At 44.5% G+C, this 20,000-nt stretch overlaps 1 protein-coding gene across 2 annotated transcripts in view; it reads right to left on the bottom strand.

Annotated features, from left to right (window-relative positions):
• The window catches only part of LOC140372494 (TBC1 domain family member 9B-like), a 115,633-nt gene that overhangs the window by 34,263 nt on the left and 61,370 nt on the right, over positions 1–20,000 (bottom strand). For both annotated transcript variants that reach the window (XM_072459602.1, XM_072459601.1), the window contains exons 9-11: positions 16,204–16,354; positions 15,705–15,919; positions 9,057–9,174 (exon numbers count right to left, since the gene is read on the bottom strand). In XM_072459602.1, coding sequence (XP_072315703.1) covers positions 9,057–9,174; positions 15,705–15,919; positions 16,204–16,354 — 484 coding nt within the window. The remainder of the gene's footprint in view (positions 1–9,056; positions 9,175–15,704; positions 15,920–16,203; positions 16,355–20,000) is intronic.

Genomic DNA, 20,000 nt, shown 5'->3' with positions numbered 1-20,000 from the left:
TATCTTATCTTATTTTATCTTATTTAGTTATATGTACTTTTTAAAGAAATTGGACATCTTGGAGTTCTAATTTAAACTTGACAAAACCAACGAGAAAAAAGCTTTGCTCCTAACGCACGGCTCGAACCCACGACCCTGAGATTAAAAGTCTCATGCTCTACTGATTGAGCTAGCCAGATTGCATCATATCAGCTTACCGTATATAGTAAGTTTCAGACACTACACTTTTACCCTTTCCTGAGTAATATTCTGCTTGAAGTAACAGTTTTGAAGTCTTACTTTATGACTGATAAATTATTTGAACATTTGTGCTTTTTGCACTGCTCCTTCTGATATGATTTTGTTTAATTTTTGTAGAAAGTAAAAGTGAGTCTTACCTTTAGCAGACACTTGCCCCAATGAGCTGTTTGTCCTGTAGTTTCTCTGCTTTAGCTTTGTAGATGAATAAAACCTCTCCTCTAAACCACTGCTGCACTGACAACCACAATTAATTCATTGTTTGAACGATCATGTGCTGTTGTCTATTCTACATTAGATAAACTTTGTTTTTCAACACATGTTCTGAATGCCTCTTTTTTACCAGTTGATCTGCTCTTATTTATGGCCTACACTTTTTGCAAAACGTCAGTTAAATTATGTAGAAAATGCCTTTTTGTTAGCTCCATGGTCAGATCGCATGGCGTGCTGTAAACACTGCGCACTTGCTACGTTCTCGCCCACTTTCTACATGCAGCCAATCATACACCAGTTCAACAAAAATAACTAATGAGACAACGGGTAAAGAGAGCCAGCATCCTATCAGAGATGGAGAAGCATTTCAAAAGGACAGCCAGACAAGCCAATCAGTGCTCAGAGCTGGGACAGCGCAGAGGAGAGGCTCAGCCTCAGCTCTGCACATATGACACTGAATATAAAGCTCTGTAACAAACACCACAGAGTGTAACATATGACTTTAAAAAGTTTAAACATGAAAAGAATTACATCAATAATTTTAGACCAATGCGGGTCACCTGCACCCCATCCTATTGTTTTACCTGATGAGCTTAACACATTGGTTGCCGTCAGTGCTGCATTCTACGGTTAAATTAATATACATCTGTAGTGAACGTATTTATTGATATATGGATTTTGGTATATTCTGTAAATTGCCAAATTCCCCTTTTTTAAGACTCAAAAACATCCGGGGCTGGAGTCCCCTGTGGCCGGGCCAGTTAGAAGCAAAAACAAAATCTAGTTTCCCTGCTGTCCTAGGAGCAACTATGGGGGGAAGTATGGCAGCTGATTTTGCGACAGCGGTTAAAGCATTCGGTTACCAAGGCGGTTGCTATAGTGTTTTGTCGGGTTTAGCCGAATTAACTCGTGACATTTTTTTTGTCGTTGGTTAAAACTAACCGTCCAGACCTTTTGTGAAAAAATGAAAGCTTTTTCCACTTATTAACAAACGTTGCAGCCCATCTTTAAAGACACTGCGCAGGCGAGCTGGCCCCCGTCTTCACTGGCATTTTTAACACCTCCCTGGAGTCATGCCATGTCCCAGTCTGCTTCAAGTCGTCCATCATTGTCCCTATCCCCAAGAAGCCCTGGAACACTGGGCTTAATGACTACAGACCTGTGGCACTGACGTCTGTAGTCATGAAGTCATTTGAGCGCCTGGTCCTCCCCCACCTCAAGTCCTTCTTCTCCCCCCTGCTGGACCCCCTGCAGTTCGCCTACAGAGCCAACAGGTCTTTGGACGACGCCATCAACCTGGCACTCCACTTCATCTTGCAGCATATGGACTCCCGGGAACCTATGCCAGGATCCTGTTTGTGGATTTCAGCTCTGCATTCGACATCATCCTCCCTGCTCTGCTCCAGGACAAGCTCTCCCAGGTCAAAGTGCCTGACTCCACCTGAGTCCGGCTAGGGAAGACACTCTCTGATAAGGAAGACACCTGTGCCGGAGAACTGCAGACCTCAAGAACATCTGCGTGTGAAACAAGCCAAAACGACTCCACCTGCCGGTGGATCACTGACTTCCTGACGGATCGGAGGCAGTGCGTGCGGCTGGGAAAGAACGTCTCAGACACTCGGACCATCAGCACAGGAACGCCACAGGGCTCTGTACTTTCTCCCCTGCTCTTCTCCCTGTAAACAAACTGCTGCACCTCCAGCCACGACTCCGTAAAGCTAATCAAGTTTGCGGACGATACCACCCTCATCGGGCTCATCACGGACGAGGATGAGTCGGTCTACAGGAGGGAGGTGGACCGGCTGGTGTCCTGGTGCAGCGGTAACAACCTGGAGTTCAACGCACAGAAGACAGTGGAGATGATCGTGGACTTCAGGAAAGTCACAGCCCCCCAGCCCCCCCTCACCATCACAGACCCACCCATCTCCACTGTAGACTCCCTCCGCTTTCTCGGCACCACCATCACATGGGACGTCAAATGGGGGCCCACCATCAGCTCTCTCATCAAGAAGGCCCAGCAGGGGATGTACATCCTGCGGCAGCTGAGGACATGGACTTTTTGAGCCGATCCCCTCAGGCAAGAGGCCACGGTCCATCCGGACCAGAACCTCCCACCACAAGAACAGTTTCTTTCCCTCTGCCGTTGGACTCATGAACGCTTCTTAACCCTTCGGGGTAGACGCCCGCGCCGGCGCGTGTGAAAACATGGTCGGCTTTAGGACCCTGTAGCATGAAAACCATGCAGTTGACGTTATACGGAAGTGGAGACCCGTAGCAACATCTGAGTTTTTTGTTTTTTTCGAATCCACCAGATAAAACCAAAGTTATGAACGTTTCAATTCCATTAAAAATTTGCAGAAAAATATGCGCTCTTTTCTGCGCGCGTTACATTTCTTATAATAACTTTGTCGTCTTTTGTGATAAAACGAAACGGAAAAAAACGTTAGCCTTGTGCTAACCCGGATGTTCAGGACGCACACGAGGAACGTAAACATTAGCCACATGACAAATAGTCAAAGAGGAAGAACGAACAAGAGGAATTATGCTGTTTTTGAGTAGTTTTGGAGAGTTTTAGTATTTCAAGTATTTCATTGTCAGTAATATAGTTGTGAAGCAAAATGAGGGGCACACTTCATGTTGATCAAGTTTAGACCTGGTTTAGACCTGGTTTAGTCCTGGTTTAGACCTGGTTTAGACCTGGTTTAGTCCTGGTTTAGTCCTGGTTTAGACCTGGTTTAGTCCTGGTTTAGACCTGGTTTAGACCTGGTTTAGACCTGGTTTAGTCCTGGTTTAGACCTGGTTTAGTCCTGGTTTAGACCTGGGTTGGACCTGGTTTAGAGTTCCTTCTGAACATCACTCACATGGAAGTGCAAGGCATGTGATGTGTCTCTCTGTGTCATTTTGGACAGAAACTGTTTTGAGAAGTAGCACAAATAGAAAAACGCCTGAGGATTTACCTACTTTTTCTTGTAAATAGTGGTTTATTGCTTGTATAGAATACTTTTATATGTTCATATTTGCACCTTGTGGTTCAGTTTGAACCTTTTTAAATGCTTGGTTGAGCATGTTTGAGGGTTTTACAATGAAAAAAACATATTTTTTCTAGACAGACTTTTTCTGTGTGTGTTTAGGTCCAGTATGTTGAAATAGTATGTCAAAATGAAAAACTAACTAACAGATCATATAGGTGAGGTTGTGCTGAAAAAAAAGATACCCAACATTGGTCTGGTAAACATTTCTTAATGTAGTATATCAGGGCAAAATTGAAGGTACCCAAAAACGGCCAAAAAAGCTCCGGACCCCGAAGGGTTAAACACTGTCACTTTAAGCATAATTTCATCACTTTCTGCACTACATCAGTATATCTGTACAACTGTAAATTTCTGTACATATTAAGCCTATTTAAAAAAAAAAAAAATTATTCTTTTTTTGGCTTGTTGTAATGACTTGTTCGTTGTTTTATTGTTTTGTGTTGCATCGAACCACCAAGACAAGTTCCTATGTTTTAGAATTTTGTTCATTGACAATGGCAATAAACCTATTCTGATTCTGAAGGGGAAACCAAATATATTAACTTTACTATATTGTATAACCAACTATAAACTTTACTATATTGTATTACCAACTATATTCATTTTACGAGACAGTATTAAACTATATTTTGAAATACTATGAAGAACTCCTCCTTACACGCACACACAAACACATATCCCATTGTTCCTCTAAGACACTCTCCAATAAAGGGAGACACCTGTGCCGGAGAACTGCAGACCTCAAGGACATCTGCGTGTGAAACGACGCTGAGAGGAAAGTACAGAGGAGAAGACCAAAGAGGCGTCACCCTTCATTATACGCCCCGTATTGAAATGTTATAAATGTACGAGCAGAACAGGGAAAGCGGCGCGTCCGGACCGTCTGTGTAAGTCGCCGTCACATTCGATGGGGACAGATTTGGTAAGCGCTCTGTTGATCTGTATTAGAATTGTACTGGCAGGGATTCAACATTTGATTCATTTGATTCAAGCTTTGAAGCTTCAATACATTGTTGTGGCAGTAATTGTTTTGAAATGCTAAAAAACTATCAGCAACGAGCATTAGGCCAACATTAGACGGCGAGTGCGTGCGCGGAGCACGGCGAGCGCTCACGGCGACCGCTGCCGCGAGCGCTGTGCTCATGGTGAGCGCTGCGCCGTGGCGCGCCGTGGCCAGCGCAGGAGTGGGGCGGGCGTCGCCGTCACCAACGCGGCTGGTGCAGAACAGTTGGAAAAGCTTTTTTGCGGCAAGACGCGGCGCAGCAAATGCTACGCACTGACCGGAAGAAGGAAACAAAATAAACCCGCAAGAGGTTTCGGCCAATCACAGAAGACTGAGATTCTCACTGAGACGAAAGCGCGTGTCCTGCTCCTGTCACTCTGACAGCACGACTGAACGCAGACAATTGACAATTACAGGTTTTGACAAGAAACATTAGTTTCTCACTCTCTCATCCTCTTGAGACAATGTGGTCATCTCACAGTTTGGGTTGAATGGGATGTGCCGTAGGGCCCCTAGGAGCGTGACCATGTGGATCGAGTAAACAAACATGCGCGACAGGTGACATTATTTGGAGAGTTTATAACTTCTAAATATAAACTTACCAAAGGATGTTCAGGGATGTTCACTAGAGGTGAGCAGGGTCTATCAAGCTACTATCGTTTTATCAACGTGTAACATTTTATGTGAAGCCAATCTTAAGTCTTTTTTAGGGGGGGAGGGGGTCCAGAGAGAGACGAAAAAAATTAAGTCTTTTCAGCTTCAACCCATTTTGAGATGATCCCTAACTATTATGTTGTGCAGGAGAAGCCGGTGCGAAGCAGCTGCATTACAGGGCTGGAGGTTGCAGAGTTGGGAGGAAATAACTTTACAGAAGACGTCATACCCGTATCGAGAAAACATATTCCTCTTCAGGCTGCCCCAGATAAATTGTCTGTTTGCTGTAACCCGACCCACCATTTTTCAAGTGGGTAGGTAGGTAGGTAAATTATTATTATTTTTTTTTAACTTTGAAGGCAAAAAAAAGATCAAAAATTAATTGTATGTTTGGTGTAACCCTACCAAAATTTTTCAAGTGGGTAGGTAGGAAGGTAAATTCTTTTTTTCTTTTTTCTTTTACTTTAAAGCATAAAAAAATCCAAATTTGTTGATAGAATTTAATGATAATTTGCCTATGAAATTAAGTTAATATTATCATTTATCAAAAGAGATGCTACCGTAAATGTACAAAACAAAAAAATGAATAAGTCCACCCAATAAACTATTTTTGTACAGGACAAATTATTTTAGTTTTTGGCCATTTTCATGTCGTAGAATCGTCGACGTCTTGGTCATCATATATGACAAATTCTGCATATTTCAGCCCACTGTCAAATCCCGTTTTTTTTTTCTGCCAGTGACACGCAGTGACCGCCAGGGGTCAGGCTTCAACAGACAATGACTTGAACGTTCTCCGCTCGGGTTAAGTTTCATTTTCATTTATTTTTCGGCTTCGTAATATTTTTAGCGAGTTCCAGAGTCAAAAAATTATTCAACACATCGCTTTTTTGAAAAAACGGTCGGTGAGTCGGCGAAATATAAGAAACATAAAAGAATTTGGCATAATTTTGACAAAATGCTGATTTTTTTTTCAGTCAGCTATAATTTTGACGGCTCGGTCGGGTTACGGCAAACAGACATATTATTTTGCTCTGCCTCAGCAGGATATCGAGAAATGTTCTTCGATCTCTCCAGCGCCTTCAACACCATCAAGCCGCTGCTCCTGAGGGACAAGCTGGAGACTGCTGGTGTGGAGTATGACCTGGCAAAGTGGATCCTGGACTACCTCACAGACCAACCCCAGTTTGTGAGAGCCCGGGACTGTGTGTCTGACACTCGGACCTGCAGTGTGGGGGCGCCCCAGGGCACTGTCCTCGCACCCTTTCTCTTCACCCTCTACACTGCAGACTTCAGACATGACACGGACAGCTGTGTCCTGCAGAGGTTCTCTGACGACTCTGCCATCATCGGACTCATCACGGACGACGATGATGCGGAGTACAGAGGACTGGCGCAGGACTTTGTGGACTGGTGTCAGCGGAACCACCTCCTCATCAACGCGGGGAAGACCAAGGAGATGGTGGTGGACTTCCGCAGACGCCCCCTGGACTCATACAAGTGCCTGGGTGTTCATCTGAACCACAAACTGGACTGGACTCACAACACAGACGCACTGTAAAGGCTCTACCTCCTGAGGAGACTCAGGTCTTTTGGAGTGACAGGGCCACTCCTGAAGACCTTCTACGACTCTGTAGTGGCATCAGCCCTCCTGTACGGTGTGGCCTGCTGGAGCAGCAGCATCACAGAGAGGGCGAGGAGGAAGCTGGACAAAGTCATCAAGAAGTCCAGCTCCGTCCTGGGCTGTGCTCTGGACTCGGTGCAGGAGGTGGGGGACAGAAGGGTCCGGACTAGATTCACATCTATGCTGGACCATGAGTGTCACCCCCTGCAGGACACTCTGGAGAGCAGCTTCAGTGAGAGACTGATCCACCCTCGCTGTGTGAAGGAGAGGTTTCGCAGGTCTTTCCTTCCTGCTGCTGTCAGACTTTATAACAAACACTGTTAGTCCTGAACACTCGCAATACTGTCATATTCATGTACAATTACTGTTGTGATTCATGTGCAATTACTGTGCAATTCATGTGCAATTACTGTCGTGATCACATGCAATGGTATTTAGTTATTTAATTTTATTTTTATTATTTTTCCCCTCCATCCCTTGTTGGGAAATGGGAGGTTTTGTCTATAGGAGTTTTTGTTTATAAGAGATCTTCTATTGAGAGTGTTTTTCAAACTTCCTATAAGTTATCTGTTCTTTGCAACAATGAAATTTCCCCATGTGTGGACAATAAAGGATTATCTTATAAATGCGAACATTTCAAAGCCATCAATATTCCAGAATTGGATGCTGAGGTGGAACTTTTGATTGGCACAAATGCAGTAAGGTTGATGGAAGCCTGGAAGATAATAAACAGCAAAAACAATGGACGCTATGCCATGAGAACACTGCTGGGATGGGTCATAAATGGACCATTAAAAGGAGAAAATTACAACCATAGGAGTTGCTCCACAATTCACGTCAACATGATCTCTATTGTCAATTTGGAAGAGCTGTTGGTGTCCCTATACAAATAGGAATTCAATGAAAAGGTACTGGAAGAGGAGCATGGGATGTCAATAGAGGACAAGAAGTTCATGGAGATCATGGAAAGATCAGTTTGTATGCAACATGGGCATTATTGTATGGACTTTAACCAGGATGACCCTTGCATTACCAACCTGATTGACTGAGGTTATGCGAAGATGGTACCTTGTGACCAACCGGAAGCAAAGGATGGAGAGGTGTTGTACCTTCCACATCATGGAATCTACCACCCAAAACTTTCCGAGTGGGTGTTGATTGTGGAGCAGGCTATAAGGGTACTTCATTGAATAGCCAGCTTCTACAGGCTATCTTACAAACTCCCTCTTTGGTGTATTGACTAGATTCCGCGAGGAGCCAGTTGCGCGACCGACGTACAGGCCATGTTCCATCAGGTGAAGGCCTCAGACAAGTATGTGGATGACAGTCTGAAGTCTGTGGCCACAGAGAAGGAGGCAGTGCAGTTGGTTACAGACCTCCCTGACCGGTGTCTAAAGGGAGGATTCCAGCTCCTAAAGTGGACAAGCAACAGCCGGAGACTGTTGTTGTTCATCCCGCAATAAACCATACAGGGAGCTTTGCCTGGATCAGGACACACTGCCTGTGTAAAAGGCCCTTGGTCTGAGTCGGGGTGCGGAGAATGATACTTCCACCTTTCAGCTATAAATGGATTAAAAACCTCACACCAGACGTGGCATTCTTTCAATTGTTAGTTCCATCTATGACCTCCTAAATGCACTATATTTCAAACTGGATCAAGCTAAAGACATTAGTGGCTTGGGTTTTAAAAAAACAAAGACAGGAAAGTTGCAAAGGCCCATCACAAAGATTTTCCTCCAACAAGAAGCTCTGTAAAGGACAAGGTCTCACACAATGGCTCTTTTCTTAGGGGGAATTGTGCTGTAACACAATTGGGGCTGGTGTGTAGGAGCCATTTTGTCACTATCGTTTTGGGTTAATTTGGGTCACACTGGGGGTTACATTTGGGAAGTATGTGACCTAAATTTAATGTAGCCACCAGGGTGCAGTGCGGAGAAAAAGTCTATATTAACGCACAGGTGTTTTGGTGCTGGGTGATTGGGTTACGGAGGTCACACAGTTTTTACCGCTGGATTGATAGAACTGAGTGGGCAATCTTCTACTTTTCTCCAGTATTCTTCACTTGTGCCATCCATCCATTTTCCACCTTTTCATATGCTTTATTTGGTCTGGGAGCATCCACTTTTGTGTTTATATAATCAAGATTTCAATCAAAATTGGACACTGAAGCGCGTTAGACCCGGCACCCAGCAACCACGACAAAGGTTAGGACTAAGCTGTCATTACACCCACAGAGAAATAACAACTCCGCATTTGAGTCAATTTAGTGCTTGGGCAGCCAGAGCCATTGTACCTGTGACTCTAGTGTTGTAGTAGTCTGGCAGTAGTCGTTCACACAGAGCCACTAGGAGCCAGAAAGCCTGTTCCTCTGGACAGTACAAGAGCAGCACTGACGTCACTATGTTCATCGCCTGAAAGGACACAGAGAACACAAACACATCATGCTTACAAAAGTCAACATATAGCACCAAATTAAACAGGGACGTGAACAGACAGCGCTTTAGTGCCCTTGTGGACAACATTTTATTTATTTTTTTTAAAAGCAGAGCTATGTAACTCTGAAGACAGAGCTCCCCCCGCAGCTCCCTTGTGAACATTTCTTTCTCTATCATAAAAAGACATACATCTCTCTCTCGCTCTCTCTCTCCCTCTACCAGTACAGCAACGCTCTGATTTGAGCTGAACTAAAGTAATCTTTCAGACAAGGTAAACCCCAGCCTTCTTCTTTGATAATTGTAGAATTTTCAATCGGATTCCAGGTTTATTGCATTGCCACACAAATCTTGTTTATACAGTTTTATTCCACTCATCAAACAGCCACTTGGGGATAGATATTAGGGGAGTCTAGAACAGATGGAGAAATCTGGGCCAATTTCATTTTTTTTTTTTTTTTTTTACATTTAGTTTGTATCCAGTCATGAAGGAAATGCATGACATTAGGTATGGAACTTTCTGGTTTGGTTTAATTTAATAGAACATCTACGTAGCAGGGAATTTTATGTTCTGTCACATCAATTGAGACACAATAAATTGTAACCATTGGCCCAATATATTAAACAATGAGAAACAAGTGCAAAGCGAATAACAGGAGGGACCAAGCACAGCCCTGCTTCACCCCTCTTGTGGAACTTTCAAAGAAACAGCAGGACTGATTGCGAGTTTTAAAATGAGTTCTCAATAAATGTGAGTATAGTCTCTTTTTGCGCTCTCCATCTACTTCTCTCTTTCTCTCTCGGCTTCATCCTGCGTCTCTCTCTGCTTCTCTATCTGCTTCTTTCTCTCTCTATCGCTCTCTCTGCTTCATCCTGCGCCTCTCTCGCTCTGCTTCTCTCTCTCTCTGCTTCATCCTGCATATCTCTCTCTCTCCCTCTGCTTCATCCTGCGTCTCTCTCTCCTCATCTCTCTCTCTCTCTGCTTCTTTTCTTCTTTTTCTTTTTTTACTTTTACACACAGTAAAAAATCATAAGTCCTCTTTTCACATCTACACATGTAAAAGCAGCTCCCCCTCCCTCACTGCACACAGCGCAGTCCTTACCATCCACACACTCTCAAACTCCTCTAGCGCCCCCACCAGTGTGCTGTACACATGTCTGGGTCGTGTTGTGATGTCTGATCTTGGTTCAAAGCGTGCGACATGTCTGTTAGTGGCCACGGCCTCATGCACCACCCTCCACTGGAGATCCATACAGCGTTTCTCTATGGGGGGGTGGTACAGGTACCTCCAGCTGCCCCGCGGAGAAGAGCCTGGGGCCAACACTCACAACCACCTGGACTCAGGTACACCGGCCAAGTCAGCTTGGTGAAGGACTTTGGTGGAGATTCTTTTCCACTGTGGACATTCCTGGGAGGACAGGGGTGTCAAACATTAGATTGCCTCCGTTGTTGTCTTCTGGCAGCCCTCAGAGACAGAAAGGGGAAGGACGCCAGCCGGTTTGGTGGGAGGAGTCCATAAAAGCCCAATTCATCTCTGAAGCGCACTGGGAGTCCACACTGCACCTCCTACAACAGTCTCTGCAGCACCCGCTCAGACCTCAGCCCAGTTTCCCGACTCAGCTGAGCCGCGCTCTTCCACCCCCGTTCAGTTCTTAAGTCAACCAACTTGGTCAGTCCTGCTGCAACTAACGCCTATGTCACCTGTGCTGAACCCTACAGGCTGCTCGTTACCATGGTGTTATAAAACAGGGGTTCCTGGACAGCATGTCCATATGGCTCCTCCCTGGAGCAGTCAATCACCGAGCTCCAGGCTTTCAGTGCCTGAAGTTCCCGACAGATCCAGTCTTTTAAGGTTCAGGAGGAATAGATGTTCGTCATATTTCAACCTTTCTACTTCTTGCAGCAGGACTGCAGCTGTCTCCGTCCGCAACCGCTGAGGACCATAGAGGAACCGCTTTACAGCTCTACCAACCCCTGTCCTCCTTCATCCACTGACAGGTAAATCACCGCAGCCCTAAGTCAGCCCCAGACAAAATCCACCAGCCTGGAGGTTGCAACATAGTGAACCGGTGCCAGAGACAGGAGGCAGCCAAGGTATTAGCCACCAAAGCTCTCCCCCTGTAAGGCAGCTGGGACCGGACCCAGGTCCATCGAGACAATCAGGCACTCACTTTTTCCTCAAGACCTGCCCAGTTCTTAGCTCGAAACAGCTCGCTCCCCAGATACACCCCTGAGCACTTGATCCCATCAGTGCTCCACTGCAGTCCTGGGTCTCACCCTTAGTGCTCACTGTCCTAGAAGATAACCTTCACATTTATTCCAGTTTACACAGGCAGATGAGGCACGCTCATAGAGACACAGCTTCTGCTGCAAGGTCACCACATCCGATTTCCCCACAATGACCACCATGATGTGGTTCGCGTATGCCGTATGCAGAGGCTTATTGGGAAGGACGAAGAGGACAAAGGACAACCCTGTTGGATGCCCCTACTTACCTCGACCAGCCGGCTGAGCCCACCCCCTACCCTTAGCAACAGTGAAGCTCCTGCATACAAAGTCTTAATCCATGTAGTAAATTGCGTGGGAAAGCCAAACGCCTCCATGATGTGAAATAAATATTTATGGTCCACCTGTCAAAAGCCTGACTGGTTCTGGTCACTCAACGGGATTGTCCTACCCCTTTACACCAGCAATGACAATAATGTCACGAATAAGACAGAGGTTGTCCATAATGGTCCGGCCAGGGATACAGTACGTTTGAGTATGGTGGATTATTGAGTCCAAATAGTCCTCGAGTCTATTGGAGAACACCTTGCCAATTATTTTGTAGCAAAGCAATGAAACTGGTCTCCAGTTCTCCAAAAACGTCAAATCTCAGAGTGACAGGTGAAGCCAGGGATGCTGCCTCCCACACCTCTAGCTTGGGGAGCCCATAAGCCATCTATCTGCCCCTGACTCTACTCATCACTCTCACAGGCCCCAAACAGTTCAGAATAAAAGGCTATGGCCTCCTGACACATTAAAGAGGGGTCAGCCGTGACCCCTCCATTGGCCCTTTTGAGGTGCATTAGGTCCATTACCTACTGCCTTCCCTCTCTTGAAGAAGTAGTGGGTAGGTGCATCAATGTCACAGAGTGTATTTTTGCCTTAACTAGCGCCCCCTTTGCTCTCATTCATAAAAGACCCTATGGCCTCTGTCTTCATAATCCTCCACTGCTCCCACGACTCCTCAAATGCCTTAATGAACTCTCTCTCTTCCAATAGTCTTAAGTTCAATCGACCAGTAGGGGCAACATAGAGCACGCACTGGCAGAGATTGGTCCAGCAACCCTAAAGGGTGATCTGAAAACACAGTAGGAATGATTTGAGAACTTTTAACATGGTTCCTGTCTGATAGGTTTATATAAATTCGGGCTGCACTCTCACTGCCTGCACTGGCCCGGACCCATGTATACTGACTAGGGATGCATACCCAAACCCACGTTCAGGTTCAAGTCCGGATTCGAATCCAGAGGTTTAGGTTCAAGTCCGGACCTAATGAGTCCGGACCTGAACCCATGCCATATTTGCATAATGTTACAACAGTATAACACAAGCTACTTTGCTAAATTAAGTTGAAGACACTTGAAAAAGGACGACTATCAAACCCAAGGCTTAACTGCAGATTGAAATAAACTCAACTTGTCTGCTTTATTCACTGTTTTTCACTTTAAACTTACAAATCACAAGCTACAGTTAACACACATTCATGTGTTTACTTGAGGAACAACTTCTGAACAAGGGCATGTTGAGTATTGTTGACAGAGTCAGAGCAGCTGTTTCATCTGATACTATGTTTTGCCTTTAGACACATTTCCACTCTTTAATTTTGCAGATCCTTTGGCATCAAAAGTCAGGTAAAAACCTTCAAACAGACAATACACCAGTGTAAATAATTAAGTCACAGTGTAAAATAACAGTTACAAAAACTAGCATAAAAGTCAACTTGAATCACTATAAAGCAATCAACTTAGCAGTATCAAAAGTAGAACATGAAAATATTTTACACAACAAATCAAAATAATACATCTTATTAGCAGGATTAAACACCAGACCATATTTAACAACTGTAGAATACAAATACAAAATACGATTACAAAATATAAACTCCAATCAATGAATGCAGCAATTAAGCAATATTACTTTGACTTAGTATTTACTTAATACCAAATTCATCACACCACAACATAACACTTAAGTTATTTCATTCATATTTACACCCAGACTAAAGACCCAGACAAGAACCCACGCTGACCCCGCCCCTTTAACACGCGGCACATAAACCATCACAACATCGCACGTGGCGGCCACAGCTTAAAACAGTTCTGATAAAGCCAGCGATCTCACCGGCTTCACTTCAGTGTTCATATGTGGATACACGGTTCCGCGCCGTCTCTCGCATCTTTAAACTTATTTCGCCGGCTTCAACTTATGCCCTGAAGACGCGTGCGTCGCTAATTAGGGTCCGGGTGCTCCATTGACAGCGGCGCATGGCAGTGTTTACGTCTTTTCCAGCGCAAATTTCGCAATCTATGGAAGGTTTAAGATGGTGTAGATTCTAGAACGAAAAGGATATAGTATGCGAGTGCTATATTTTTTTATGAGTCCAGAACCGAATCACCGGGGTTTCGTTTTTTTTGGACCTGAACGAAACGTTTTTACAAGTCCAGATCCGGTCCGTCGTAGCGGTACGCATCCCTAATACTGACGTGCTGTGGAGTGGCACTGTCTCCATGTGTCCATGAGGTCATTCTCCCTCAACACACTGTCCAACATGGTGGCTGCAGTCGGGTGTATTTCTGTCCAGGCTGTGTATGGTACAGTTCCAGTCCCCACCCACTATTATCACAGAGTCACTGTTAAAATCTTTCAGCTTCCTGTTCAATGTGTGGACTAAATCCATTTGACTTGTAAGTGAGTTATGGGCATAGATATTTATCAAGACAAAATGTGTGTCCCTGACTGTCCCCTGCACTAGCTGGAGCCTACCGCCCTCGCCTCCAGGTGAGTGGCACTGCCCAGTTTAACCCGTTCAGACAGCAGGACTGGCACTCCTGCACTCATATTAGACCCAAGGCCCTGACCAGACCCTGCTTCAGCCTGCCTTGCCTGCCTGTGCTGTGTGTCTCCAGTAGGAACGTGCAGGTTGAATCATAGCCGACCCTTCTCACCCGGCACACAGACTATTTGAGCCACTCCCCTCAGGCAGGAGCCTGCGGTCCATCCGGACCAGAACCTACTGTCACAAGAACAGTTTCTTTCCCTCTGCCGTTGTACTCATGAACACTTCCTAAGCACTTTGCACTCACTGCACTGTCCACTTTTATTGCACCACATATTTTATTTTGTGTACATATCATGTCTATTTTTAACTCTACTTACCCATTCTTAATACCCGGTAGTTATTTATTGTCCATTGTTTTTGTATTTATGGTTCAGTGTTGATGTTTGTGTTGCACCGAACCGCCAAGACAAGTTCCTATATCCGTGAATCCTGTTCATTGATAAATGGCAATAAACTTTATTCTGATTCTGATTCTGAATAACACATCCATATGTTTCTGTTTCATTATCGCAGCTACTATGGTCATGAGCTTTGGGTAATGACCGAAAGGACGCTCCCTTAGAGATAGGGTGAGGAGCTCAGTCACACAGGAGGAGCTCAGAGTAGAGCCGCTGCTCCTCCACGTCGAGGGGAGGCAGCTGAGGTGGCTCGGGCTCATGGATGCCTCTCTGGAGGGTGTTAAGTGGAAGAAAACGGATGGATGGATGGATATCGCAGCTACTGCTAACTGCTTCACTTGGTCCCTGCCCCCATTAATATTAAGAGTTCCTATTTTAATACTAAACTTTAATACTCTTTAATACTTTTGAAATTCAGGTCGGTCGGGTTACCGTTCACAGACAATTTTTTTTGGGGCCTGAAGGTTGAATGCTTAAAGGTTGAATGGACGACTTTTTGGCGCTAAATCTGAGTCTCATTTCCTCGTGGACGGCCGATTAGTCCTGCCACGTATCAATAATAGGATGCACCTACTGCTCACCTGGAGAGCAGCACGTTTCCCTGTGTCTAAGCGCATTGATCCATCATAATATAGTTCCCTCAGTGTACAGGACAAAATTAAGACGGAGAAAGACAGTTCGAGCTGGCTCAGAAGAGACGGAAATCTACGGAGACGAGAGATGCAATTCGTTGCGCTAATAAACAAATGCACGTGTAGCCGCGCATGCGCACTTCCGCTTGAGTTCTCAAATCGGCGAAAAATCGTCCATTACGCCTATAAGTATTCCTGCTATATTCCTGTGGTGTGGATTGATAAATACTGTGTACATTTTACATGATAGCTAAAAGTTCCAACGGCAGTAGTACAGCAGAAAGAATAGTAAAAATAGTAGCAGCAGTGGTAGTGGAAGTGGCATGAACAGTAACAACAGCAGTAGAAGCAGCAGCAGCATAAGTGGATAGTACCTGGCAGTAGCCTATAGCTGGGTTGCGCTGGGCGTAGGCCGTCAGGACCCTCCTCAGGGCTGAGATCCCGGTCGGGTTCTGGAAAGCCTTGTGTTCAGGCATGGATCTGTGCAGGTCCCTCTCGATCTCATCCTTCGCCAGAGAGTCCTGGTCCAGGGCCTGGTCCAGCAAGTCTGAGTAAAGTCCAGGATGAACCTCCATCTGGACCTGGGCCCCTTGGGGAGAATTTAGGCCGTCAAATTATCTAGACCCACAGCCTGTACTAAACACATTATGTACACCTGTACAAACATTATACCCTAGTTAAACAAGAAGAATGCCTCCCTAAAAACATCAGGTTGTAGACCATAGATCCGAATTTATTTTAGATTAGTGAATTAATATTGTGTGGTGACATCAAAATTTGAAAAAACATCTCAACAAATGTGCAACTGTGCGTGGTGCTGAACATGGCACATTGACGTGTTTGGTGAGTGTGATCCTGCTCCCAGGCTCTTACCTGAGAAGAGAAGCCATAGCTCAGCCCTGAGAGAGTCTGGGATCCCATTAAGTACCAGGTCTCGGGTCCTGGAGGTCCGGTACATGCAAATCCCACGTCCAAACTCTGAGAAATGTAGCCGCCATGCCTCCTCCATAAGATGCTGCCTCTTCTGTAACACACAACCAGGGCCAAAGAAATTCAAGAATTGAACTAATCTAAAAATAAATTAAAAAAAACCTGAAGGGTTAATCTAGAGCAAACCTGGGCTGGGGTTTGAGGCTAGAATAGGATTAAAGGCTAAAATAAGGTATGGAAGCTGTAAATCTTTAGTCAGTTAATTTGTTGACGGAGTCTTATTGGTCAACTAATTGTTTTATAGGGATAATAAAGATGAAGGCTTGGCATGAGTTAGTAGAAATCTGGCAGTTTAATCTTTACAGATAGTCTTTAGTTTCCTGCTTCCGAAGAGTGCAGACGCTTGACTGCTTGCTCCAGCTTCTGTTAGCTCATTTTCCTAATTAATTAACTAATTCATTTAGCTTTTTAATCAGTTCTTGTCTTCCAAAAATGTTTGGTTCTGACTTTTTTAAGTCAACCAAGGATTTTAAGAACATTTTTGGATCTGACAACAGCGACATGTCCGGTAGAAGACGGAAAACAGACTCTGTGAACGAAATGTATGAGCTACAAGCACGGATTTTTGCTTTAGAATCTGAAAAAAGACTTCAAGATACAATTCAATCCAGTGGAAAAAAGAAAAACTGCTACTTTCAATCTAAACAGGAGTGACTCTGAGTCGTTCCCAAAACTGTCTAAAGACCAGGCTGTATCTTGGAATAAATTCGGTGCAAATCCTAAACTATACAAAGATGAGTCACCTAAAATACAGCTTACAAATAGATTTTTACCACTTTCTAATACATGACGTAGCATAAAGGAGGCAGACAGAGAGAATCTGTGTCAAACATCAAGGTCACAGAGTCTGTCCTGATTAGACACACTCCATAACTCACGTGATGCACAAAAACATTAAAACACATTCTTTTCCCAGCATCACGGTTTCTGAGATAACGTTGCTCCTTCCTAGTGTTTTGGCCAAACATCGATGAGTTAAACAGCTGATTGTGCACGTGGGTGCAGTGGACATACGACCGGAACAGACTGAAGTTTTGAAAAGAGACTTCTTGAAGTTATTCGACATGCTTGACAGAATGGAAATTGAAATATTCATAAGTGGACCTCTTTCAAACATCGACAGAAAGATAAACCAGTTTTTTAGCCGGCAGAATTCCTGCTCTATCAACCAGAGAACGAGATAATGTATTAACATCAACAGCACCACAACCACAGACTCAAGGATTCATCAGTAGCCGCTCCGCCACCAGAAGCAAAGGATTCAGCTCCAGCCGCTCCACAATCACCTCCACCGCCTCTAGCAAAGGACTCATCAGCAACAGCACCACAACAATCCCAGCGCAGGAATCATTCCCCATAGGGTCCTCATCAAAGGCCTTGGACCCATCTGTGACAGGCCCGGCAGCATCCCTGTCATCGCCCCTGCCCTCAGAGCAGCCCTGGGGCCCCCCCTACAACATCGACTACCACTTCCTCACTCTCATTCTACTCTCACCCAGAGGCTTTCCCAGCCATCTTAAATGTCTAATCAAATCATGCCTTAAGATGGCCTAATATAGAAAGATCTAGAGCTCTGATGTATACACTGATGAAGTCTTACCTGCACAAACCTATGTCCCCGACTCCTGCTATACCAACAAAAGCCCCATCACCTATCCCCCCTCGCCTTTTGCCTGGTATCTCTGATGGAATAAAATGTGAATAATGTCATTTGTATCGATATAAAACCATGAAAGTATAACCTCATAAGTGTCTTTGTATTGATCATTGCAGTAAAAGATGGTCGGAGAGGATTCATCTGTTTGGACATTAAATCAAGTCTGGGCAGAAGATATATGCTGTTTAAACCTTGCCAAGATAAGAACCCGATGTTAATGTCTGAACAAGGCCTTGTGAAAACTAACATTGTGTGTGTTTATCTTGAGACCATTAACCACATGTGCAATGTCTTGTGAACTTTTGACCCTGGACTGTTAAACTCTCAACCAATAAAACTGAGAAGAGATGCGGAGAGAGCTCAGAGATGTTAGCGACGTCCTGTTAGTGAGACCTTAAACATTTCTCCTCGCGCAAGTAAAATAACTGCCTCCTCCTTCTTGTTTTTGGAACGCTTAACTCTGACATTTTATTTGGTCCTTCAGAGCCGGATGCCCGTGGACAGACGAGCTATGGTGCCGTAACCTGTGAAGACCGTGGCCACGGCAGTGAGGGTAGTAGATCGTCACTCAGCACCCGTTCAGGGACAGGAGTTCGGCTTCATGTCTCAAGGCAATCCAAATTTTCAGCGAAAAGAAGACACAGGAAGGTGACTAAGAAAACCTGTTATAAATATGTTATGTAGTAGAAGAGAAAAGTGCACTGTGTAAAGCCTAAAAGTAAATCTTGAGTGAAAAGAAAATAAATAAATGTGGAACATTGAAATCAGAAAAAGAAAATGGGTAATGCTCAATCTTTATTTATTTGGGTAGGCAAAAAAAGGGTCGATAAAGCCTTGAGTCTGCGTCCTCTAAAATTTCCGGTAAAGTCCTAAACCGTGTTACCTAGTCTACGGAGAGGAACAAAATTAGGACTGGAAAAAGGGTCGACAAAGCCTTGAGTCTGCGTCCTCTAAAATTTCCGGTGAAGTCCAAAACCGTGTTACCTATTCTACGGAGAGGAACAAAATAGGACGGAAGAGATCCTGAAACCCACGGTTGCTGCTGCAGCAGCAGCGGAAGCGCCAGACCTCACAGCACTGAGTTAAATCAGTGACAGGTCCTTGAAGACCTGAGATACAGCAAAATATTGAAACAGTGCCAGTTGTGTATGTGTGAATTTAAGTGTGATTGGAGTGAAGTCTTTTGAAGCAGCAAGATGAATGGAGACCAAACGGTGTCAACACAAACTTGTCGTTTGTCATTAAGGCTTAGGGTGGAAGGAATTAGGAGTCTAAAACGTTCTGTATTTCTGGGATAGAGCCCTCAGACAATAAAGTTTGACCTAGAACCTTGCCGTGAAGGAAATAAACCACAGATAATGAGTCATTCTCCTTGAATTCCAACCACACTCTGTAACTAAGAATTTATTTAGGCCAAAGCGCGCCTCCCCATGGTACAACCAAGAACTGCGTTCACATAAACAAAGAGTTAGAAAGTTAGAGGGATTATTTCGTCGCTCTCACACCGAAGAATCCCTAAAAGCATGGAAAAGTTGCCTGCTGTCCTATAAGCAGGCTCTGCGTAAGGCCCAAACCAGATATTATTCAAATCTAATAGAAGTCAACAAAAGTAACATTAAATTCCGTTTCAGCACTGTAGCTAGGCTAACAAACTGTCACAGTGCAGTAGAGCCCTCAATCCCAGCTACACTTAGCTCTGATGATTTCCTCCTATTTTTTAACAATAAAATAAAAACAATCAGAGATAAATTAGATGAAATTACCCCCGCTATTAGCCCTGAACTAGCCCAAGCTGTAAATCTAACGTCCCATATAAATCCACCTGTAAACCTAGAAAGGTTCACAGCTGTTGATCAAGCAGAGATAACTTCAGCCATTATGTCCTCTAAAAGCTCAACTTGTGTCCTAGACCCTATTCCAAGCAGACTCCTCAAAGACATTCTCCCCCTAATTATAGACCCTATTCTTACTATAATAAATACTTCACTCGAAAGTGGCTATGTTCCACAGTCCTTCAAACATG

Source organism: Eucyclogobius newberryi, unplaced genomic scaffold, assembly GCF_026437365.1.
Source record: "Eucyclogobius newberryi isolate DKJ021-1_F unplaced genomic scaffold, fEucNew1.0.hap1 SCAF_24, whole genome shotgun sequence".
Lineage (NCBI taxonomy): Eukaryota > Metazoa > Chordata > Actinopteri > Gobiiformes > Gobiidae > Eucyclogobius > Eucyclogobius newberryi.
This window is presented reverse-complemented; position numbering and strand designations above follow the sequence as displayed.